Source organism: Tamandua tetradactyla, chromosome 1, assembly GCF_023851605.1.
Source record: "Tamandua tetradactyla isolate mTamTet1 chromosome 1, mTamTet1.pri, whole genome shotgun sequence".
Taxonomy (NCBI): domain Eukaryota; kingdom Metazoa; phylum Chordata; class Mammalia; order Pilosa; family Myrmecophagidae; genus Tamandua; species Tamandua tetradactyla.
Window position 1 is genome coordinate 11,020,150 of NC_135327.1, and position 24,713 is coordinate 11,044,862.

General features: G+C 41.2%; 1 protein-coding gene and 1 long non-coding RNA gene across 3 annotated transcripts in view; one reads left to right on the forward strand and one right to left on the reverse strand.

Moving 5' to 3' along the window:
• Window positions 1–927: 927 nt before the first annotated feature.
• Window positions 928–7,461, forward strand: LOC143690823 (uncharacterized). Of its 2 annotated transcripts, XR_013179204.1 has the most exons (4): window positions 928–1,101; window positions 2,593–2,626; window positions 5,956–6,029; window positions 6,674–7,461. It is a non-coding gene; the product is annotated as an uncharacterized LOC143690823 (long non-coding RNA). The 2 variants fall into 2 exon arrangements; XR_013179210.1 differs by lacking the exon at window positions 2,593–2,626 and having other exon boundaries at window positions 935–1,101; window positions 6,674–7,456.
• A 341-nt stretch (window positions 7,462–7,802) lies between these two features.
• The window catches only part of TOP1 (DNA topoisomerase I), a 109,115-nt gene continuing 92,204 nt past the window's right edge, over window positions 7,803–24,713 (reverse strand). The window contains exons 14-21 of the mRNA XM_077168493.1: window positions 19,643–19,786; window positions 18,516–18,701; window positions 17,388–17,456; window positions 16,697–16,811; window positions 15,473–15,600; window positions 10,525–10,619; window positions 10,152–10,301; window positions 7,803–9,107 (exon numbers count right to left, since the gene is read on the reverse strand). Coding sequence (XP_077024608.1) covers window positions 9,005–9,107; window positions 10,152–10,301; window positions 10,525–10,619; window positions 15,473–15,600; window positions 16,697–16,811; window positions 17,388–17,456; window positions 18,516–18,701; window positions 19,643–19,786 — 990 coding nt within the window. The 3' untranslated portion in view covers window positions 7,803–9,004. The remainder of the gene's footprint in view (window positions 9,108–10,151; window positions 10,302–10,524; window positions 10,620–15,472; window positions 15,601–16,696; window positions 16,812–17,387; window positions 17,457–18,515; window positions 18,702–19,642; window positions 19,787–24,713) is intronic.

A 24,713-nucleotide genomic window follows, 5' to 3' on the forward strand; every position in this document is an offset into this window, starting at 1 on the left:
CGGCTGCTGATGGGCAGCAGTCCTGTCCCACCTCCTCCCCTCTGGCCGTGCGGGGCTGGCGGGCGGGCCTCTCTTGCCACGGCTAACCAGACCCACTCCTGTCCCGCTTTTGCGGCCGGCGTGGTCCTCGAGAGCCGCCCGGTGGAAGACGCCCTCCAGGCCTGAGCATTCTTTGCAAGGCCTCTCGTCCCGCAGTCCCAGTGTCCTTCATCCACCTCAGCGCACCTTCGGTCTTGCCCGCTTCCCGTCTGTTGCATCCTCTCCCCATGCTTTCATCTTTAAAATGAAATTAAAACATGCTCCCCTTCGTCCAGCCTGAAGCCCTCCCTCACTTCCCATTGCACTTAAAAACCACACTCCTGGCTGTGGCCCAGAAGGCCTGCCATTCCCTCCCTCTCGTCTCCTTCCCTTCACTCTCCATTCCCCAGCCACAAGGCCTTTTTGTGGTGGTTTGACTATCACACGCTTTGTCTTTCTGAAGCTGTTCCCTGGACTCGTCCCTGCACTCTAGCAGCCCCCTGTCACAGCACCGCGTCGAGCCAGGCAGGTGGTCAGGGCTGAGAGGCCCAGTACAGCATCCAGCAGCTTCCAGGTTTACTGAGGCTAGAAGAGTGGGCGCTCACTTTGGTAACCGAACTGTACAAGAACTAGTGCCGTGCCTGGAGCTGCCTCTGACCTTGTCTTGGTGTAGTGGTAACTTTTTTTGTGCATTTGTTCTTGTCTGTGATTCCCTTGAATATGGCTCTTAAAAAGCTCAGAATTCCAGCATGAAGTTGAAAAGCTTTGTCCTAATAGTTTCATGGAGCTTGGGCCCAAGAGGATATGGGGCAGCTGAGATGGACTGCCACCTAGCGACGGCCCTTTAGAATAGGAGGGAAGGAACTCACGGTCTGTGCTTGTGATCACACCTGATCCTCACAATCACTCTCTGATCTCACAGTATCGTTGTCATTTTACTGAGGAGGCCGAGATGCAGAGAAGGTCTGCGGCGTGCCCTGAGCCGCATAACAAACAAGTCGATGCCCTGGGATTTGAACTCAAGTCTGATGCTGTGTGGTTTCTGCCTCACAGGAGAATCCCTGGCTTAAGCAGGCCATGGCAGTGAGTAGTCAGGGGGCATAGAGCTAGCTGGTTCGTCAGTATGGGTGAGAAGAGGCAGAACATAGCATCCAGCAGCACATGGTTGCTCATAGGGTGCAGCTTGGGCTTGTTTGGGCTTAAAGAGGTACTGTCCCTGACTACAGAACCTGAGCACACCTCTGCCAGGTGTCAGAACCACAAGCTGGGAGGACAAAGGGGCCCAGAATTCACAGACATTAATTTAAGAAACACTGTGATGGAAGGAAAAGAACAGGGGGCTGTGAGAGAAAACATTAGAGAGACCTACCTCAGATCAAGTAGACAGGGAAGGTCTCTTTAGGATTCATTAGAAATATTCAGGGGAATTATTAGAGCTGGGTTGGAGGAAAGTGCCTTCCAGGCTGAGGAAACAGCATGTACAAAGGCCCTGAGGCCAGAAAGAGTTTGGGGAGTTTAGAAATAGAAAGAAGGCAGAGTTTAGTAAGGGAGGGAGTAGGGAATAAGGAGATAAGGAGGAAGGCAGGTGAAGGCTGAATGGGAGCCCCCCCTCTACCAGCCTAACCAGACCTTGTCCGTTTTCCCTAGAAGATCCCCTCTTAAACGCTTCAGCCCTTGTTAAACTTCCCTGTTCTGACTTGGGCTGAATTGCACTTTGTAGATCTGTTTCTCCATTCTCTGGATGCTTCCCAGTGTGCAGACCATACTCCTTTGCTTTTGCTTCTGCTGCTGGGGCTGGGCCCACAGGGGTTCCAGAAATCCCTGCCACCTGGAGCCTGTGCTTTGAGTCTGCTGCCAGGTCCCTTGATGAGGAAACAAAGACCCATTTCCTCCTGGAACTTCTAGACCAGCATCCCAGGTCTCAGGTGCCTCCCTCTGCCAAAGGCAGTTCTAGAAAAACAGGGCAACAAAGGGTGTAGCTGGCCTGGGCTTCCCCAAGCTCAGTAAAAATATGAGTACGTGGGTGCTACTGGCAATACGTGTAGCTACACAGGTTGGGAGGGAGTAGCCCCAGCACCCACACAAGCACACATCCGTGACATCACCCGGGCAAGCTGTGCTTGGGCCTATTTCTGTGAACACTCATGCTTCAACATGCCCTAGCCTACACCAGTGCCTGTGCCTGGAAATTGGGGAGAAGTCGTTCAGCTGCTCCTCCGGCCCTGCGGGATTGGCCTCACAGATTTATTTTGTTCTATTTAACAACCACTTAGAACAGTGCTTGGCACGTAGTAAACACCATGTAACAGCATTACCCACATTACAACACTGAGATAGCACTGTTAGTATCCTCATTTTACACATGAGAAAACTGAAGCACAGGGAGGTTGAGGGATATGCCCAAGGTCACACAGCTAATAAGTGGCAGAGATGGGATTCAAATCCAGGCAACCTGGCTCCAGAGTCAATGCTGTGTTGCCTCCTGTGTATGTATAAGCATTTATTGTATATCCTCACGCCTTTCCATAATAACACTACGTAATCTGTTTTCTATTTTGTTAAATGTTGTTGCAGTTGGGTTCTTTCGGAAACAGACTCTATGACAGAGGTTAGTGTGCAGAATGTTTACTTGGAAGTGCCCTTGGGATCAATACTGTGGAAGGAAGAGGAAGGAAACAGGAGTGGGCAGAGGGAGAAATCAAGCTGTGATGCGAGCCTGATGACAGGCTCAGCCAACCCTCAGGGAGTTCTGTTGTCCAGCTAGGGCTGGACTGGCTGGTCTTCATAGCCCCGCCTCAACCAGTCATTGGATGTGGACTGCCCTGGGAAGAGCACAGGGCCAGAGGGCTCCCTTAGAGGGAGCCAACAGCTGAAGGTGTTCTGCAGGTGGCTCTCACAGCAGTTGGGGCTGTAAGTCCTTCCTTACCCTCCACAAATGTATTATTTTCCAACCGCTAAAAAAAAGTTGGGTATTTAAAACAAGAGTCAAAAATATTGTCCTATAAGAATGGGTACGGGGTCATAAGAAGATGATAGAATAACCACATAGGTTAACGTAGCTGCCATGAGTGGTAGCCAAGGCAAAAGCTCTTTCTATTCTGATTCTTGGGGGTAGAAACATTTTCCTGGGCCTAAATTATAAGTTTCTCACATGGAAACTTATTTGATTGAAATAGTGGAGAATGTCCTCAACATATTAACAACAAATGATGAAGCAATATTCATTTGTCTGTTCCTAATGACCTTAGGTGAATATAGAAGGTATAATTTGAAAGAATAGCTCAGAGAAGCTCATTCTGCAATCTAAGGTAGGCAGATTTATAGACCTGCAGTATCCAATTTGACCCATGCATAAAATTTTGCCCCTTTCCTTTTTAACTTTTACTAGCAGTTCTTACCCAGCACCCTGGGTTTGTGAGCCAGCAGCCTGCAGCTCAGCCCACAGCTAATGCTTAATAAGTACATACCTCCACCCACCTTGAGCTCCATCTCATCACCTGCAGTTTAGACTTTTGACCTCTGTCTCCACTACCTATCTCTGGCTCTTGCTTAGCCCTTAGACCTCATACTACTTAGGTATGACTTCCTGCTTTCCTCTTCACTGGGAAGTTACTCTCAACCCCTTGATATCCTTGTTTTCTACCACTGGAGACAAATGCACACCTGGTCCAGCCTTTCACAGGGACTCTGCTTTCTCCACAGACGCTGCTACCTCCTAATGGGCCCCCGATGTTGAGGCTGAAGAGCGAGGCTCCAAATGCACCTTCTGGGGGTGGCAGGGATGCTGCTTCCCCTGGGAAGTGTGACACTGAAGGAAGAGCAGGAGAAAATCCTTGCTAGCACCCAGCCAGGGCTAGTCTGTTTCTCCTCTCTCCCTCCTGTCCTTCCAATAAATATTCCTGATGCCTCATGCATAGCACTGAGAGAGCAGAGATGAATCAGACACAATTCTCAACTTCTCACTCCAGTTGGGAGTGAAAAATCAGTAGACATGACAATTCAGAGGTGACAAGGACCCCTGGAGCACTGAGAAGGGACACCTGACTTCACTAGAACTTTTATTGGCTGTGGAGATAGAGAAAAGTGAAAGATACTGTACAGCCCTGAAGTTAAATCGTGGCTCCAAATATAAGGCCAGCCCTCATTTTCACAATAAGATCATCCCAGGTATTTTTTGTTTGCAACTAAAATAGAAACATTTTTAGAGATGTATTTATTTAGTTACCGTACATATTTTCAACCACATACTATTTAAAACAATATATGAGCAAAATATGAATATTGATTTTGCATTCTCACATTTCCATTAATAAATTGTGCTCAGACTCTTTACATGAATCTCTAATTTCCATGAAATTGTCACCATTAGGGCCACTTTTTGAGTCATATAATTTCTGAAAGCATATCACCTTCACTGCCTTCTAAGAGAAAGCACTTTTGAAAAGTCAACTTCATTAAGGAATAATTTACCATAATAAAATGCACCCATTGTAAGTGTAAACTTTGGTGAGGTTACACAAATGTACACCCTCATGTAACCACCACGCAATCAAGACAACATTTCCATTGCTCTAAAAAGTTTCCTGGTGCCTCTTTGCAGAAAATCTCCCATCTACCTACCCTATGTTTAACATTAAAACAATTTTTCATTTGTCCCATATATATATATATATATATATAAATGATCGTCAATTAATACATTTAACTGTTTTGCTTTAAAAATTATTATGGAAAATTTCAAATATATACAGGTATAGACAGGATAGTACAGTGGACTTCCACATCCTCATTAACCAGCTTTAATAATTATGAACTGGTGGCCACTTGTTTCATGTCAAACTCTACCCATTAACAGCTTGCATATTATTTTGAAACAAATCTCAAATATTATGTTATCCATAAATATTTCAGTGTTTTTCTAAAAGATCAGGAATTCTTTATAAAAATAGAAACATAACCACAGTACCATGATCAAACCTAAAAAACCCAGTTTTACTATTTAAGTCAAACTTTAAGAGGCTTGTTTATATGTAATACTTGAGATTGTGAGAAACACTGAATCTGTTACACTTAATTGCCTCCTTGTTTCCTGATTGTGTCAGGGGACTACTTATAAGCATTCAAAACTAGCCTGACTTGAGGTCATTTCAGGGTAATGTGTTTTCCCAAAAAAGTGCTTTTTGGCTCAAAACAAGTTGAGAGAGCATCCCATTACATGAAGGACTTTATAAGGACTGAAACTTAAGGAGACTCTTTTCTCAGGAGAAAATTTGAAACTTTTTCTGGGGAGAAAATACCTATATGTGATGTATATATTTAGGAGTTGGTAATTTATTGGATTAGAAGTGAGGATAAAAAGGAAGTGAGGAATGAAGATTGCCCCAGTTTTTGGGTTGGGAGAGTGGATGGCAATGCCCTGCCCAATTTGAGCTAGTTTCCGAGAGGCTGATGGAGGTTCCCATGTACGTCCCCGAGGATGCAGTTGGTAATGTGTCTGGAGCTCAGGAACGATGTCAAGGCTGTAGAGAGGTGAGTCATCAGCAATAGGTACAAATGAAATCGGCTGAGCAGAGTGAGAACAATGGCATTTAAGGACCTAAGAGAGGTGGTTGGGAAGCAACAGCCTGATAGGGCAGGAGTAAAACTAAGAGAGGTGGCATCGTGGAGGCCAGAGAGGTGTTTTAAGAAGGGAGTGTTCACATGTTGTATAATTCCACTTATATGCAATGTCCAGAAAGGTCAAATGTATAGACAGAAAGATGGAGGCTGGGAGTAGGCATGGGGATTAACTGTAAATGGGCATAAGGAATCTTATTGGGAGGATGAAAATGTTCTAAACCTGATATATGGATGGTTACAAAAAATCATTGTACACTTGAAATGAGTGAATTTTATTTGTAAAATATACTCAATAAAGCTTTTTTTTTTTTTTTAAAGTGGTCAGGAGTTTCCAGTGCCACGAAGAGCTTAAGCAGTATGAAGAGTCCATTCATTGATTTGGTCACTTGGAGGTCAGCAGTGATCTTGCTCCGAGTGGTGCGGAGTAACTGGGGGCAGATGGGACAGAAGCTAGTTATAGAGGGTGGGGGAATGGCTGGGTGGTGAAGCTGGAGGGGTGGAATGTAGATGATTCATTCCAGGTGCTTGTTTGTTAAGTGCAGAGGGAGGGTGTGGTGGCTGGAAAGGCCGGGGGTTGAAGTTTCTTTTCATTTTTTTAATGTGGCAAAGTCAGCGGTAGATTTTATAGTTTTGGGGAGGGAGAACAGACAGGTTTTGCTGAGCAGATGTGGGGCTGAGGGAGAAAGAGGAGCTAAGTATACACACCACTGTCTGGCTTGGTAGCATGTGGAGGCCCGTTTCTTACGGATGATCCTCCAGTCTCCCTTTTCCCACCACTGGATGTGTGCACTACTGAAGGGCCTGACATAAAGGAGTTTCTCAGACATTGCTCAGAGAAATGGCCTCTGCTTCTACCTCTGGGTTTCTGTCCTTGGGACATGCCTGGAAGAGGGAGGAATGAACAGGCCGTGCTCTTATGACTCCTGATTCAAGCATCCTTCAAAAGCCTTAACATGTGGCCCCTGCTACCTGGCCAGCTTCTTCCCTGATCCCCTGTGGCCAGGTCCACTCCCATTCTTTGGCTTTGTTTCTCCAGGTCTGCTACCACTGCCCATCATGCTCTTCTCAGTCCTTCTCCTAGTTACCCTGCATCTACCCTCAGGACACTTGCAGGAAGAGCTAGGCACTACTTCCTGCTCATCAAGACCTGCTGTCTACAAAGCTTCCTGGTAGCTGATTTCTAGTTAGGAACAGTTTTGGCAGGCCCTGCTCAAGTCCATGTTCTCGACAGCAATAAGGTGTACTGACTGGATACCAGAAGAGCCTCTTTTGCTATTCCTTGCATTTGGTGGTCCAGCTACTTCAACACCACAGAATTAAACAATATCTGGCTGCAATACTCTTGGCTCCAAAGCAGTGACTGCCACACAATCCATTTTATTCCCTGGGGTGAGTGCTGCCTCCCTCACTGGCCAGTGAAATACAGGTTGCCAAGGGCCTCCAGGATTCTCTGCAGTGGGCCCAGCCCACTCATACTCATGCTAGCAATGTTAGAGGCCCTCCGCTGAAGCCAATTCTGACCATCCGGGCTTTCCTGCTCCCTGCTCCATTTGACCTAGAGACATTATCCTTCACTCTGAATTCTAAGTTTTAACTTTGCTCTAAACTAGGATAAGGAGAAAAACTTTCAAAGGGACCATGGTCATCTTGGGTACTAGGAGAACCAAGAAGTGGTCACACACATTTTTCTTCCTCTTTCAACCAACCAATCAACAGGGAGAAGTCTGACTTCCCCCCAGGAAGAGGACTTCTGGGAAAGTATTCTGATTGGCTTAGAACCCTTCAATACACTCATCTTAACTGTAAACTTAGCCACATAAGCAAACCCAAGAAGCTCCCTTCTGCTTCTGGCCAGCTTCTGGAAGCTCTCCAAAAATCTACCTCTCAAAAACTTTTGCTCCATCTTGCTCAATAACCATTACCCACTCAGCTTCAGATACAGTTCTTGTACTCCATCTGCAGCTCCCGGGCTGTGGACTTTGGATACCTTGTGAGCCACACCCACACAGGATGGATACGCCACTTGGCAGGCCAGGCCCAGACCCTGGGGAGGGACTCATTCTGCTGACCGGACCTAAGTGTTAGATTCATCCCATCCCAAGCTCAGCCCCATACTAAATCCCAGCCCAGGGTCCCAGCTCTGGCATGGGGCCTTAGGTAACAAAGAGGCAGACACTAAGTTTCCGTTAAGTTGTAGGAATTTATTTTAAATAACCTACAGTTGATTAAAAGGGAATTCATGATAAAAATAGAAGATACTTGAGGAAAGATGTGGGAAATGGACTCTGCACACACGCTAAACTAACAATGCCTCTAAAACTAATGATTATAGCAAAAAATGTCTTCACATTAAAATTCTGCTTTTTATGTTTTTTCCCCCATTTTTTACACAATTACAAAAGAAAAAAATAAAAGCCCTAAAATCTTGATTATTTTTCCTTTTTTTGGACCAAATACTCATTTTCCTCTACATTTACTGACCTGTGGAACTTTTTACAAATAAAATCTTTCAAGTTGAAAGACTGGGATTTAAAAAGAAAAAGATGGATATCTTAAATGGTACAGAGAATGCTCAGAACAAAGTATGATGGGAAAATGGTTTCAGTCACTGATTATTTCATTATCCTTAGACTCACTCGCCCCTCATCCCTCCCCAACCCCAATCTACACGATCTTTAAGATCAAGAAAAAGGTTTAAATATTTTAAAATAATTAAAAAGAAATAAAAATTCACATTTAAAAAGGAACACTCAAGTCAGGAAGTATTTTCCCATCATGCTTTTCTGTGAACAGGTGTCTGAACCAAAACACTGCCAATGTCACAACTGCTTCAAGTTTAATGAAAATTGATTCCCATGACAATAGATAGTGACAACTCTAACAGGTGCGCTCGGTTTTTGTTCTACTTAATTTTAAATTCCTGAAATGGGGGAGGGAGGGTTTAGGAATTCATTTCTATTAAAATATAGAAGTTATTGCAAAACCCTAACTGTAAAAACGCACCAATATAATCGGACTTCGTATACAGTAGCTAAGAGAATCCAAATGCTTCAGTGAAACAGTGAATTTGCCTGGCAGAACTCTGACAAATTCCCATCCACTTGCCATCTTGAAAATAAAACAAAATTCCAAATAAATCATACAGCTAGAATTTTGATATCTGAAATATTTTTAAATAAGTTGTCCATAGGACAACTGGCTCAGCTCTCCCTTATAATATCTCCAGGTTTATCTTTTCGCAAAGATGTTGGCTTGTTAAGACTTGCTGCCTCTCTCCCTCACGCGCGAGGGCAAGCGAGGGTCCCAGTTCATCCATCTTCCCCACTCCATACTGTGCCTCTTCACAGAACCCTGCCTCTTCAACTGGCTAAAACTCATAGTCCTCGTCTGCCATGTCAATGGCCCAGGCAAACTTCTCCCGCTGGGTTTTGTTGTAAATTTTCTCAATTGGGACTCCCCACTTCTTGCACCTGCAAAAAAGGCAGAAAGAACTGGGATTAGTTAACTCAAGAGAGCGATGGCCCAGACCTGGACCCTGGGCTTGAATGTGCCACCTTCTACTTTACACTCACCTGATGAGGAACCCAGAGTGAATTAATGGCACACCAGACATGTTCTAAGAGTTTTGTGGGATTAACTCCTTTAATCTTGAGAATTACTCTCCTATATAGATGCCAATATCATATACATTGTACAGATGACAAAACTAAGGTACAGAGATTAAGAAATTTGCTTATAGGTTCACATAGTCATTAACTGGTAGAAGTGAAATACCAAGCAGTGTTGGTCCAGAGAACATACCCTCAACCACTGTACCACGTTGCCTCATAAAAGCCAATACCTCTAGCACAAAGGACACATACAAGAGCGGGATGGAAATTCTCCAAGAACAGCAGGTGCCATGAGATGATACCTCTACCTATTCCCAAAATTAAACTACTCAAGTTAACTGAAGATCTTCCAAAAAAACCACTTATTTTGGATGCTATTACTTGATTCTGTGCATCTGTGAGTGTGCATGTGTGCACACATGTGTGAGAGAAACAGAAAAAGAACAAGTAGAGAGAAATTTGTCTTTGTTAAAGGTTCCTGTCTCTTTCTTTAGTTTGTTCGAATCTGTATTTTTCATTTTTTCTCTGACTCCTTTTTTCTTTCATTTGCAAAAACTTGACTGAAAAATCTTCTTCAAGTGCTGATGGATGGGCTCTTTTTAATGCTTTTTTCTTCAATAAAGGCTAAGAATTTCTATTCCTGTCTTAAAGTTCCAGAAGGGATAGGGACTGTGCCAACCTTTAAAAACAGAATATAAACCCACTTGAAGGTTAATATGATAGTACTGATCACTGAGGACCACTTGCAGACAAGGCTCAGCAACCAGAGCACTACTAACACAGCAGAAGCAAGAGGTTTCCACACAGGACTAGAAGCGTGGGGCTTAGGAATGGCATGTGAAGGCAGAATCCCCTCCACCTTTTGAGACAGAAGCAGGAGCTCAAGTGGGGCTTGAAGCTTACCAAGCCACTGTGATCCTAGGATCCAGATAATTAAGTTTGGAGGTTCCTAAGGCAATTTGTTTATTCTCCTCTCGATCTGTGGCCTGAACTTCAAGCTTCATTAATTGCTCCTCCAGTCTCTGCACAGCCTTCTTCTTTGACTCAACTACCCTGGAAGAATGGAAAAGAGTCATGAAGAACCATGCTGGCCTCTGCACAAGAGCACACTGCTTCCCCACCCTGCCACCTTTTGGCAGGAAAAGCCCAAGGAATGGAGTTTTCCAAAAGACAGTGCTCAAAAACTACAGAATAGCTGTGTCCCCAGGGCCGGACTAGTGTTGCATATTTTTCTCTCTCAACCAAATCCCAGTTTCACATAATACCAGGCACATACTTCCTGGTCTTGGCATCCTTCATGACTTTGGCATCAGCCTTAGCACTCTTCAGGTCTCTCCGGGCATCTGCTAGCTGTTCCTTCTTGGCATCAATCTAGATACAGAAGAACAGAACTAAGGATTAGGAGAGAAAAGAGAAGGGATTCACCAGAAGTCAACTCCACCAGGCAGGCTATCACTCATGGTGGTTTGTCACATAAAAACACCAAGGGTAAGTTTATCAAGGTACAGTGACTGTGGAATTCACTGCTATTTGTTTATTTATGTTCTTTAGTGAGCCTTCAAGAAATGAGGGTTCCACAGTGACCTGGAGCCCCATTACGCCAGAAGCTCAGGGAAAAGACCCTTCTAGGACTAGGAATCTGAGTGCTAATCTTTCCATCAGAGAACACTTTGGATTTAGACCCTGGGAGAAGGGCTATGATGAGAGCTGTTTATCAAATAGCTCCTAAGCCAAGTTTTAGCTGCATCCCAAGAATACTGCAGGAGATGCTCCATTTGAAGCCTGAGATAGCATCCTTGAACCTACTTCTCCAGCTCCTTCCTCAGATTTGCCAGTGCTCTGAAAAGGTATTGTCAGCATCTCAAGAGAAAAGGATTCACTGAAGAGAAATCCAAGCGACTCAAAAATGGCAATTAAAAAGAATGCAGGTTAAGTCCCCTTGGGGGAATGGTGAGAAAGGGAAAATTCAACTTCCCCAAGTAGAGAATTCTTGATATTTTCACAAGCAGTGGGGACAACCAAAGCAATAGGCTGAGCCCCAATCTTGGTGTTTGTTCATATGAAACTTAACCCTGCAAAAGATAGGCTAAGCCTACTTAAAAGTAGGCCTAAGAGTCACCCCTAAGAGAACCTCTTCTGTTGCTCAGATGTGGCCTCTCTCTCAGCCAACACAACAAGGAAACTCACTGCCCTCCCCCTCTCTATGTGGGACATGACTCCCACGGGTGTGGACCTTCCTGGCAATGTGGGACAGAAATTCTAGAATAAGCTGGAACTCAGCATCAAGGGATTGAAAAAACCTTCTCAACCAAAAGGGGGAAGAGTGAAGTGAGACAAAGTGTCAATGGCTGAGAGATTCCAAACAGAGTTGAGAGGTTATCTTGGAGGTTATTCCTACACATTAAACAGATATCATCAGTTTAGTTAAGGTGTAATGGAGAGGCTGGAGGGAACTGCCTGAAAATGCAGAGCTGTGCTCCAGTAGCCATGTTTCTTGAAGATGACTGTATAATATATAGCTTTCGCAGTGTGACTGTGTGATTGTGGGGAAAAAAAAAGTTAGCAGGTCTGGATAGATCATTTAAACAATCCAAACATAGGGAGCCCAGAATAAGAATGAGGGCCTTTAATCCTGTATTGCTTCATGTAATGCCTGGATATATCCCAGAGTATATTAAGCAGATAATCAAAAAGTATTGGCAAAGTCCCTTGAAGGATGGGAGAAAAAATGTGGAACTATTAAACTTTACCACCAGGGAAACCCCTGATACTGTGTCAAACATTAGGGACACCCAAATCAACAGGCCAAGCCCCTTGATCTTCAGGCTTGCTCTTGTGAAGCTTATGTAAGTAGTGGAGAAGTTTAGCATATCTATAGGTATGCCTAAGAATACTTCCGGAGGACCTCTTTTGTTGCTCAGATGTGGACTCATACTCTCTAAGCCCAACTCTGCAGGTGAAACCATTGCCCTCCCCACTATGTGGGACACGACAAGCAGGGGTGAAAGTCTCCCTGGTGGCATGGGAGGTGACTCCCAGGGATGAGCTTGGCCCTGGCATCATGGGATCAACAAAAGCTATCCTGAAGAAAAGGGGGGGGGGGGGGGGAAGAAGTGTAACAAATAACGTTTCAGTGGCTGAGAGAGTTTCAAATAGAGTCAAGAGGCTACTAGGGAAGTCATTTTTTCGCAAACCTGAGTTAGACATTACTACCTATCATAACTTGTCAAACCCCAACCAAAACCATTCCTGACAATCCTAAAGAACACCTGGGGCAATATATAAGATTCCACAAAGGTTCCATGTACTAGGGTAACTTCAGAAACCTACAAACCTCCAGATGGGTCTGTGGACTAGGTAAGTTTTGAAATGCAGAGGGGCCAGCCTCTCCATAACATCAATTAGCTCCATCCCCCTATCCCAAAATATCAACAACCCCTTCCAACATGACAAAGCAAGAATGGGCATAGCCCAAATACCCCTAAATAGTGGGAGAAAGATCAAAGGTGATGGTGGAGTTATACAGAGAAGGTAGGGTTTACCAAATGAGTATGACTGCTGAATCATTATACTGATATGTCTTTTAGTCTCCAATGTCTTAGAGTAAAAACCTAATCTTAGAAGTAAAAACCTAAAATTGTGGAGTTGTAACCCATACTAAATTCTGATATCTGTTCTACAGCTAACTGTCATGATATGCTTTGAAATCTATTGTTTTTTTTGTATATATGGCTATTTTCCACAAAAAAGAAAATAAAAATCGATTGTGATGATTGAAAAAAAAAAAAAAAGGTACCCAGGAAGCCAAATGAGCTTAGCCAGTCTATTCCAAACCAACCTATGGGATACTCCAGCTTTGGCAATCTGTTTCTAAAAGGTGAGAGGTCTGAGGCAGAAAGGACATTAAAGCAGTTATCACTAAAGAGCAGAAGTTTGAAAACATTTTTAACTGTAGACTTTTTCTCCTCCAAATGAAATATCATGGAGTTCTGGTCTATGAAGGAAGACGCAATGGCAACTTTAGCCATGGTTGCTTGTTATAACCCTTGAAGCTTCTCTGAAGAACCCCACAATTTCTGCACAAAGACAGCAGTGAGTGCCACCATGGAAGGAGAGCCCAAATCAGTGAGCTCACTCAGTCAACGGATAGAAGAATCCCATACCTGCTATCATCTTGTTGACTTGTGAGGTCAAGGGAACCTCCACAGAGTAAATATATGCCAGACTCACATACTTGGGGTTGTTGCTTACTGAGCTTAGAATTGTCTGTTAGAAATACACACACACAGTCCAAGATTGGAAACAGAGGCCACCATTGTGAGAGAATCATTAAGTACATTTTACTACAAATGGCTTACTTCCAACATCCAAGTTGTTGAAAGCCAAACTGAGGGAAATGATTCTATACACAAAAGTACCATACACACCACTGATCAGATTCTTCTTACAGCTAGATATGCAGCAAACCACAATCATTTAACCATTTCTGTAAATGCTAAATTGGCATGCTATGTCAAATTTTCTCAGAGCATCAAAGACTCCATTGATTCACTTGACAAATAGGGATGTGTGTTTGCTTTGTGGGACACAGGGGAGAGTTCTGAGGCTTGGAGGGCCCGTCTGGCAGGCAGCCTAAGCTGCCCAAAGAGTGGTTCCAGAGTGAGATCAACAAAAGACCTCCTCATGCTTTAGGGAGGGGTCTCCTGAACTAGGTGAACACAACCTGAATATTCAGCTTTTATTTCTGATTTGGGTTGACAATATGAGGAGAGTTCAAAAAGCCAGATGACTACCATTCAAGAGTGGCAGCAAATGGGAACTGCTAGGATAGGTGGTTGTAGGACTCTATGCCTGTCAGCCATAAGGTCCAAGTATGCAAGAGGTCTAAGGATGGACGCGTACATTCCTTCAGGAAACACTAGATTATATCTATGCATGAATCGTAGGTTTTCCATGTCTTTTGACCCAAAGTGTCTAACTCCTAGGTATTTATCCTGAGGAAATTTCCACAGAAATTAAACATTCTGGTCCTGAAAATGCATACAGTCTCGCTCTACAGCAGTTTTTAAATTTTAGTTTTCCAACTATAGAACTCTGTGCACTTGTATCAAAAAAAATTAAATCTGTAATTACACTAACCTCTAATTCAAATGAGGCATTTCTTTTTCAATTATGAATACAGGCAATAAACCATAACAATGTCAAAAGTATCTGTGACTTTATCAATAGAAATTTGATATTTTTATATAATTGTTGCAAAAATATTGAAGTAACATTTATATTCATTACAACCTTGAATTTTACAGTTTTATTAGACCCACCCTCAAGAACTTACTTAATAATTTAATAAGGAAACACATCTATTACTATATCACAGATTTTAAAATATATTTTGAAAATGGTATTTCAATGTAATTGGTTTCCTTTATAATCCTATGCCTTTCCTCCACAGTGAAATATCTAGGACTTCTCAATGTTAGTAAATTAGGATGGACTGGTTATGTAGCATTACTGATGCAGAAATATTCATCATAAAATGTTAATTAATGCTTTGTGGCCTAAAAGCACAGTACCAGGCAGAGTCAGAGGGAAGAGACACTTGGAAGAGTAACAGCAGCTACTTGTTTGCATGTCAATCTCTCCCTCTAGGCGGAAGGGCAGCAACTCTGTCTGGCACATAGCCAGTATTTAACAGATGTTTGATGATAAATTATAAAAAAATATGATTAGTGTGGAATGTGTGAAAATAACAAAAGACTTGTGCTACAATTAGGGGGTCATTATTTTGCAAATAAAGTCTTTAAGTACCATTGTTTAATCATCTTTTCAATTTGAAACAATCTAATTTGGGAATAGCTGTATTTCTGTTCTGTGGCAAGGAATTCTGAAGAAGATCATTTTTATCTCCATTTCCTTATGTATACATATAAAGATAATCATTAGCAGCCTTTCAAAGAGGTCTATCTTTCCAAGATTTAGCTTTCCAAAATAGTAGTGACCAACACAGAACTTCTATCCATAAAATAAAAATAAAGACTTAAGACTTCCTGAATAACAGGCACTCTTTAGTCACATGGTCCTTTACTCTAGAACAGACCGAGAACTGGATTTCTGATATCCCAATTTAGACAGCTAGATTATAAATGCCTCTCATTTTCAGATTATCTGCCCATAGCAGATATGTTTTCTTCATTTTGTTACCGCATCATCCAGATCTAAGATACCTTGGTCTGCAAGTTCATCATGGACTTCTCAAAAGTTTTTGGTGGTGCTCTCTGATGGTTACAGAGAATTGCAACAGCTCGGTTGGCACGGTTATAAGAAAGGATCTTCGCTGGGATGTTCTCATCCGCTATAGAGAAAGAAATATAACAGTGAGGCTCATTTGTATACCTGAACAGAACACACAGCTTTTCTTTCCCTAGTGCCTCATCTGGCCCTTATCTCACCCAGATGATTAATTCAAGTTTTCTCCAAAGCACAAGATCAAAATCTGAAAGTCAACAGAGTCCTAAGAACACGACACTAGGAATTTTGTAGGTAAGCTTAACCTGGGCAAATTTCTATTACAAGAGGAATTCTGGGTCTCAGTAATATTATTATAGTAAATTCATATCCTTCTCACCCAAGGAGTTTGGGTCAGGGACCGCCTGTCTTATTCCCTGATGCCCTACCTCCTACCCAATGTGGTCCTAAGATAATGTGGAATTGGGACAGGAAAAGTCTGTAGAGGAGGGTAAGACTAAAGGACTGTCAATTTTACATTTTTAAACTATAAAAGAATGTATTTGTTCAAAATAAAAATCTCAAATGTCATCCTAGGACTTTTTTACTTGTACTGGATGGCATTCTTTAACTCACCCAAAATAATGACCCTCAAAATACCCATCTCTGGCTTTTCTGGCTCATCTTCTAAGGCCACTTGACATTTTTAGAGAGGACAGTAGAAACTTAGCAGTGATTGAGCTCCAGGAAAAAAAGACTGTGGATCTTGGTGATACCTTCTGCAACTACTTTTAGGAGACTATTACCTACTCTTGTGGTTTAAAAAAAAAAAAGATCTTAGTGAAAGGACTTGCTCCTATATTTTTCTAGTAACCATGACAACCTTACTTTTTATGATTTTACAGAACATCACAGTGTTATGTCTTCACTCTATGAGCCTTTTAATAACATATATACAAAATACAAAATGCAAAACATTTTCAGAGCAGATGGAAAGCCCCTGTAGCATTCCATGAAATTAACTTAGAAACTGCGACGGGAGTATGGGAAATAGTAATGATCCTAGGTTTATATAACTAAGCCTTAGCTCTTTACTTTATGTCTGGGGAGTGGGGGTGGGAATTTAGTCCCAATATTAAGCAGAAATAATGGAACTGATCTATGATTTAGCTAAGCAAGGATACTGGACATCTCGGTAGAGAAGTAGGCCAAGCAGTACTTACGGGCTGTGAGTTCTTTTAGCTGCTGCTGTAGTGTGATGGAGGCATTGTATGTACGGAAAACCTTCGCTGTCAAGCCCTCCATGAGATCCTGAAGATGCTTATTTAGAATACCAGTCTGGAGAAGACAAAGCAGAAGAGAGGATGTTGGAATTTAGGTAAAGGCATACCTCTGCCCCCTCTGGCAAGTTCAAGGAGTCACATCTGCCAGTGTAGTCAAAAACTCTACCAAATTCCTGCCAGTATGAAGTAAGAAAAAGAGGGCAAAGAATCCCTGTGTATATAGGGTTGTGTGATATCTTCCCTCCCTATGAAGTACTTTAATCTTAGGAAAGCCAATAAAGCAAATTTGTCCTTCCCTGATAGGACCTCAGGGACAGGTCTTGGGTGTCCAGCAGAGGTAGCTGGGCATTCAGCCAAGTGAAGGATTCGTAGGAGCCAGGAAAGAATGAAAGGCAGGACTTCTCTACTCCTGCCCTCAGGGTTTGGCAGTCCTTCTGCAATACAGGGGTGACCCACTCCTGGCTATGGATTCACAGTGTGCCCTGAGGGAAGAAGAAGTGTCTAGAAAGCCATAAAGCCAGGCTACGCTGCAGGGAGAGCCCAAGTTACCACCAGGTAATTCTCTTCTCTTTGGGAGCTTGTGAGGTCCTGGTTTGGACCCGTTTCAACCCTAGGTACTCTGTTGACTTACATTAAGTCTATCAAAAAGATCATCTTCAGGCTGCTTGTTTTCCATGAATAGTTGTAGGTTCTTAAAAACCTAAAAGAAATAGACAAAGCCTGATTACCATTTTTTAAACCTTGTCTTTGGAAATAATTTCAAGCTTACAAAAAATTTGGAAAAATACAGATATACACAAGGAACAACACACCACCTGTTAACATTTAACCCCATTCCTCATTTGCATATGTACACACACTTGCTCACTCTGTACATATATGTGTCTAGTGCACATATATACATAATTTGGGAGGGGGAACCATTTTTGGGTAATTTACATATATTATAGCCTTTACCCATAAATATTTCTGTGTACTATTTCCTACAGATAGTCTCTTACATAACGATGGTACCCATGGTACCCATCAGCTTCATAAATCTACAATACCTACTTTCACCTAATTTACTGCCCACATTCCAATTTTGTTAGTTGGTCCAATGATGTCCTTTACTTCTAGTATAGGATCCAATTTAGGGTTACATTTAATTGTAAGGTCTCTTTAGTTTCCGTTAATTTAGAGGATTTCTGCAGCCAGGAAAGCCTTATTACTGCTTAAACTTCAAACTGCTGATGGCTTGATTACTGGGGTCAGGCATACTATAGGTTTCTGTTTAAGCCCAGCATTTTGGGAAAGATTAGGCCAGGGACTACACAGCTGCAGCACCCTTTTCAGCTATGGCTCAGAGACCTGGGGACTAATGGCTACATTTTCACACTCAGGAGTTGGGAAGAGGTCGCGCAAAGCTGCAAAACTGATAAATGTGCTAGTTGACCAGGGGGTACTGGGATGTGGTTAAATTACTAAAACAACATGCTAGGTTAGATCTTACTTGGAGTTAACTGTGAAGCCAGCTCTCTTAGGATGTTCTGTTCAATACTCCTAAAGGAGATGGCCTCTTATTCCCAAGAAGGTAGCACAAGGGAGAAAGGGACTAAAAGGAGGTATACAGGACACTGAACAGTTTTCTCCTCTCTCAAGTCATTTTTTCCAGCACCCAGCACAGTGCAGAGTACACAGAAAGCAGTCAATAAATGCTTGTTTCATGAACGACAATTAAAAAAAAACATGCCAGGGAACAGAGGCCACGTTAACTTACTCGTTTCTCAACAGGGACCTTGTTATAGTATCTGATTGAGTCCTTCCCAAGGAAGTCAAATTCTACTACATATTCCTGACCATCCAGTTCCGGGTGCAGGTTAATATGTTCCACACGGAGAGAGCAGCAGCCCACAGTGTCTGCTGTTTCGCCTTCCTCCTTCTCATTGCCTGCTCTCAAAGCAAGCTGTTCAGGAAGGAAATAGAAAAAGAGAAGACTAAATGAAAAGACTGGAATCTCACAGGATTTCTAGAAAACCCAAACCAGAAGCCTCTCATTTCACTTTGGGGAAAGGACATCATTTCACGGGGCCGGGAGACACTCTGGATTCTGCAGTGGAGAGCCATGGTGATATTGAACTTTGCGAGAGATTCCGGTCTTTTTCTTTATGTCCTCTCAAATGAGGAGGGGGAAAAGGGAGATGTTTTATTTTAAAAACAAGGCAGCAAGTGAGAGTGTTTCTATTTTGTACAACCAGACTTAAAAAGGCTAATCTCCTAATTTTGTGACAATTCAGAACTTGTGGCAAAATATAAGCAGTGCAAAATTAGGAAAAAACATATGAAGTCATTTTCTTCTAAAGAGTACTGAGAAATCGATGCCTACTAAAACATTCTTTTTCAAACTGTAGTTGTGATTAACTAGTCTAACGAATTAATCCAGCCAAATTTAAGAGTTAAAACCATCCTTTAAATAGAATAGTATAAGAAATAAAAAGAATTCACTACTAGTAGTAAGGTTACAATTGTTTGTACAACTTTTGTTTCCCTTACATGCACACACACATACACGCAAAATTATGTTTACTGGGTTGTGATGCAAATAAAATGAATTTTGTATTGCGGGTTATGGGCAAAAAAGTTTGAAAGCCACTGCTATAGAAAACATCAGTGTTCCTGACACATTCATATTATGTAAATCCTTCTACTAGGTAGACTGTTATTCAGACAGCAGCAAACATACCGAATACCTTACTGGACCAGAGACTTAGGGAGGACAGGCTTGTGGGCATCTTGGCTATTACCACCTCTCCAGGACTTGACAATGGGACTGGAGCAAAGAAGATACTCCCCATATTCGTATTGATCTGAACACATGAGCCGGTGCTGACAGGAAGGCAGCCTCACCTTGTCAATGAAGTACAGGGCTACAGCTCTCTGCCGCACTTTCATCTCTTTGGACTTCCAGTCTTCTCGATACTGGTTCCGGATCTTGTCCACACACTTCTTCAGTCGCCGAGCGGTCTCATATTTCTGCCAGTCTTTCTCACCCTGCAGAATCAACCCCAAAGATGGATTCATTAGGAAAGGTAAATTAAAGATACACTTTGAATATCAAAAAGTTCAAAGCTTTGAACCAAAGAGATGGAACTTGAGCTTAAGCAAGACAGAAAAAGAATATATTGAAAAGTGAGTTTGGGGCATTTAACCTGTTAAGAATTCATTGTCCAATATGCAAAGTCCCCTTGGGGGAATGGTGAGAAAGGGGGAAAATTCACTTCCCCAAGTGGAGAATTCTTGATATTCTCACAAGCAGTGGAGACAACCAAAGCAACGGGCTGAGCCTCCAACCTTGGGTTTGTTCATATGAACTTAACCTCACAAAGGATAGGCTAAGCCTACTTAAAATTAGGCCTAAGATTCACCCCCAAGAGAACCTCTTTTGTTGCTCAGATGTGGCCTCTCTCTCTCAGTCCACACAACAAGCAATCTCACTGCCCTCCCCGTCTCTACGTGGGACATGACTCCCAGGGGTGTGGATCTTCCTGGCAACGTGGGTCAGAAATCTTAGAATGAGCTGGGACTCAGCACCAGGGGACTGAGAAAACCTTCTTGACTGAAAGGGGGAAGAGAGAATTGAGACAAAATAAAGTGTCAATGGCTGAGAAATTCCAAACAGAGTCAAGAGGTTATCCTGGGGGTTATTCTTATACATTAAATAGATATCACCTTTTTAGTTAAGGTGTAACAGAGGATGGAGGGAAGTGTCTGAAAATGTAGAGCCGTGTTCCAGTAGCCATGTTTCTTGAAGATGATTGTATAATCACATGGCTTTTGCAATGTGACTGTGTGATTGTGAAAACCTTGTGTCTGATGCTTCTTTTGTTTTTTTTAAAATATATTCATCATCATGATCATTTCTTACAACATCTGCATCAATTCAGAAAAATGATGCTTCTTTTATCTACCTTACGGACAAATGAGTAAAACATATGGATTAAAAATAAATAAATAATAGGGGGAACAAATGTTAAAATAAATTTAGTAGATTGAAATATTGGTGATCAATGAAAAGGAGGGATGCGAGGTATGGTATGTATGGATTTTCTTCTGTTTTCTTTTTATTTCTTTTTCTGAATTGATGCAAATGTTCTGAGAAATGATCATGATGGTGAATATACAACTATGTGATAAAAAAAAGAATGTTCATATTGTATGTTGATTGGTTTTATTAATAAAAATTTTAAAAAATTAAAAAAAAAAAAAGAATTCACTGTCCAATTTTACCGTCAAGCAAAACTGACTCCTTTCTGATTGCTAATAAAAGCCTCTGGCTTTCCTTCTGTAAAATATTCATGTTCTTGGGGAAAACCCACATGGCATGTCCCCAAATTTAACTTCTCCTGTCACCACAAAGGGTATAAAATATCTCAAGATTCCCATTTCCACATCACCACCACAGCCTTGTGCTCAAAAGCAGTTTTCTCCTAGGACTAAATTCCATAAAAGATAACCATTCAGAGTGTGCTAAAACTTTAAGAGATGCAGAACCAAAGACTACAGCATATAATTACTAAGGTACACAACAGCCATAATTATTTGCCATTTTCTAACTTCTATATTTAAGAGTGTTCCTTGACTGGACTGAGGGAAATAGATCTTTTGGTGGAAGGTTTAAAAATTGATTCTAAAGTCAATGAAGGGTTATTAAAAGGATCTAAAAACAACTGAACTTATACATCACCGAAGGATGAATATTTCTGATACCATGTTGAATGGAAATAGACTCAAGCAGAGGCCAATAAGAATGTCAAGTGAGAAAGGGAGGGAAAGAAAAAGCCGAAGAAATCCCAGAAAAGGAGGCAGTGTGACAAAGTGCAAAACAAACTACATGATATGTTCACAGTGAAGGAATTGAAGAACCCAAGAATCTCTGCTCTGAACCACCCCCCCTGGCTGAAACAAAGGAGAAGGATAGTTACTCCTACCCACATTTTATGCCTATCACTGCCTATGTCAATGTATGGTCTTTGAGGTCTAAGAAAGAAGTCAAGATAACTGGCCATTTGAGCATGCAGGAGTGTAGGATACATAAAGCAAAAAGTCTTTCATTTGTATATCTTAACATTCAGAAATGAAAGCTTACAAGGGGTGTTCTAAGGAGTCGTAAGCACTCTCCCACAACTGTATGCACACTAGTTGTATGTGCTTATTTGGCTACAAAATAAGAGGTTCAATAACTACTTAGTTGTGTGTAGGCGACTTACTAGTCGGTGACAAAGAAGAAATATCTAAGCCCTATTCTTGATACTGGAGAGCTCAAAATTTCTCTAAGTACAATTTGACATTTAAAATGATGAATAAGAAAAGGTGTGATACAAGCTGTTCCTCATGTACAAGTCAATAAAAATCTCTATGACAACTGTTCTTACATATACATACAAAACAGAAGATCTAAAACGCCCATCTTCCAGCAATATAACATCCAGCCCAGGAGTGGGCTCTTGCCCATCACTCTAATACACATGGGCCTACCAAATCCTATCTCCTAGTCTTCAAAGTCCCCAAAGGTTACATTTGTTCAACTCCTTAGTCATGATTCTGAAATGGAAGGTAACAGTCAAGGAAACAAGGTTTAGAAAAACCCAGCAATTAAGTCGTTCACAGAGGATACCACTAGATCAATTTTTTTCACAGGACGGCTAGGTATCTGGCACGAGGATCCAAGACTCTCTCAAATAAGGACATTGGGATGGGGTCAGAGGAAGGAAAAGCTTTTGTCTAGATCTAGACTGGAAGAGCTGACCCCCAGGAAGCACAGTGGTTCCTGTAAAATGTCCCTGAACAAAGCCTCTAGAGTAACACCACTCTTGGACATGTTTTCTCAGACTACTTCTAGAAAACGGAATTTGTCCAGGTCTTACAGGCAAGGTCTTCATGAAAATCCTATCATTTTATAACTACTGACTCATTATATAAATATTTCTTTTTAGTTTCTAGTATATTAGAATAGCCAGAAAAAAATACCAGAAACTGTTGAGTTATAAAACAGTAGCCTTGATCATAGTTTTCATTTTATGACCATCTGACAGCAAAACCCTTGGTACCCACACCCCATTTAAACAGGACATGAATAGATGAGTAATAAAATAAAAATGTATGAAAATAAAAAAAAACATACACAATTGGCTGGGAATATGGGAAAAAATACCCCTACTTAAACTATGTACAATAGTTAATAGTATGACTTTAATAATCTTTCATCAATTGTAACAAATGTAACTACTTCTAAAAAATAAAATTACATAAGAAGTACTATTATCAATTGTAACAAATTTTCCTCACCAATGCAATGGGAATCCTATATTTTATGCATGATTGTTCTGTAACCCACAAGTTCTCTAATACAATTTCTTTAAATTAAAAACAAAAGCAATAACCGTATCAGTAAAACAAGATATCTATTGTAAGGGCAGAGAGGAGGCTACATTTAAGGTCCTCTTCACTTCCCTAACTCAGTCACCCTTCTCTAATGGATAAGAACCTAAATTGATCGGTTACATTTGATATTCTTTGGGTAACTATTTTTTTTTTTGTATGCAGTATGGCAGGGTCATATTTCATTCTTTTTCCTGTGAGCATCCCATTATAGCAACACCATTTGTTGAATTTTTTGTTTTTGCTAGTTTCTCTGTTTGGGAAGTGCTTGGGCCAGGAATCAAATCCAGGTCTCCCACATGGAAGGTAAGAATTCTACCACTAAACTACCCTCGCACCCCCTGGAAGACTTCCTTTAAAAAGCAGTATGCCCACCATGTTTTACCTTTTTCTTTCTAATATAACTGCTTATTCACTTAGCAGAGTGGGTAAATGGGGTCAAGATATAGATTCAGGGTGAGAAGTGGGAGGTCAGGAAGGGGCTAAACCTTGTTCTCTAATTCAGTCTCCCTCAAAGATTTGTACTGCGGACAATGACATTTGCCAATATATATATTTTTTAACTTAAAATTTTTTTTATTATGATCATTCCGTTCTACATCTATAATCAGTAATTCACAATATCATCACAGTTGCATATTCATCATCATGATAATTTCTTAGAACACTGACATCAATTCAGAAAGACAACAGAAAAAAATTCACACATACCATACCCCTTATTCCTCCCCTTCATTGATAACTAGCATTTCAACTAAATTTATTTTAATATTTGTTCCCCCTATTATTTATATTTCATTTGTTTTACTCATCTGTTGATAAGGTAGATAAAAGGAGCATCAGACACAAGGTTTTCACAATCACATTGTGAAAGCTATATCATTACACAATCATCATCAAGAAACGTGGCTACTGGAACACAGCTCTACATTTTCAGGCAGCTCCCTCCAGCCTCTCCATTACATCTTTTTTTTTTTTATTAATTAAAAAAAATTAACTAACAACATTTAGGAATCATTCCATTCTACATATACAGTCAGTAATTCTTAATATCATCACATAGATGCATATTTATCATTTCTTAGTACATTTGCATAGATTTAGAAAAAGAAATAAAGACAACAGAAAAAGAAATAAAACGATAATAGAGTGAAAAAATAAAAAAAATTAAAAACAAACAAACAAAAACTATACCTCAGATGCAGCTTCATTCAGTGTTTTAACATAATTACATTACAGTTAGGTAGTATTGTGCTGTCCATTTCTGAGTTTTTGTATACAGTCTTGTTACACAGTCTGTATCCCTTCAGCTCCAATTACCCATTATCTTACCCTATTTCTATCTCCTGATGGTCTCTGTTACCAATGACATATTCCAAGTTTATTCTCTAATGTCGGTTCACATCAGTGGGACCATACAGTATTTGTCCTTTAGTTTTTGGCTAGTCTCACTCAGCATGATGTTCTCTAGGTCCATCCATGTTATTACATGCTTCATAAGTTTATTCTGTCTTAAAGCTGCATAATATTCCATCAAATG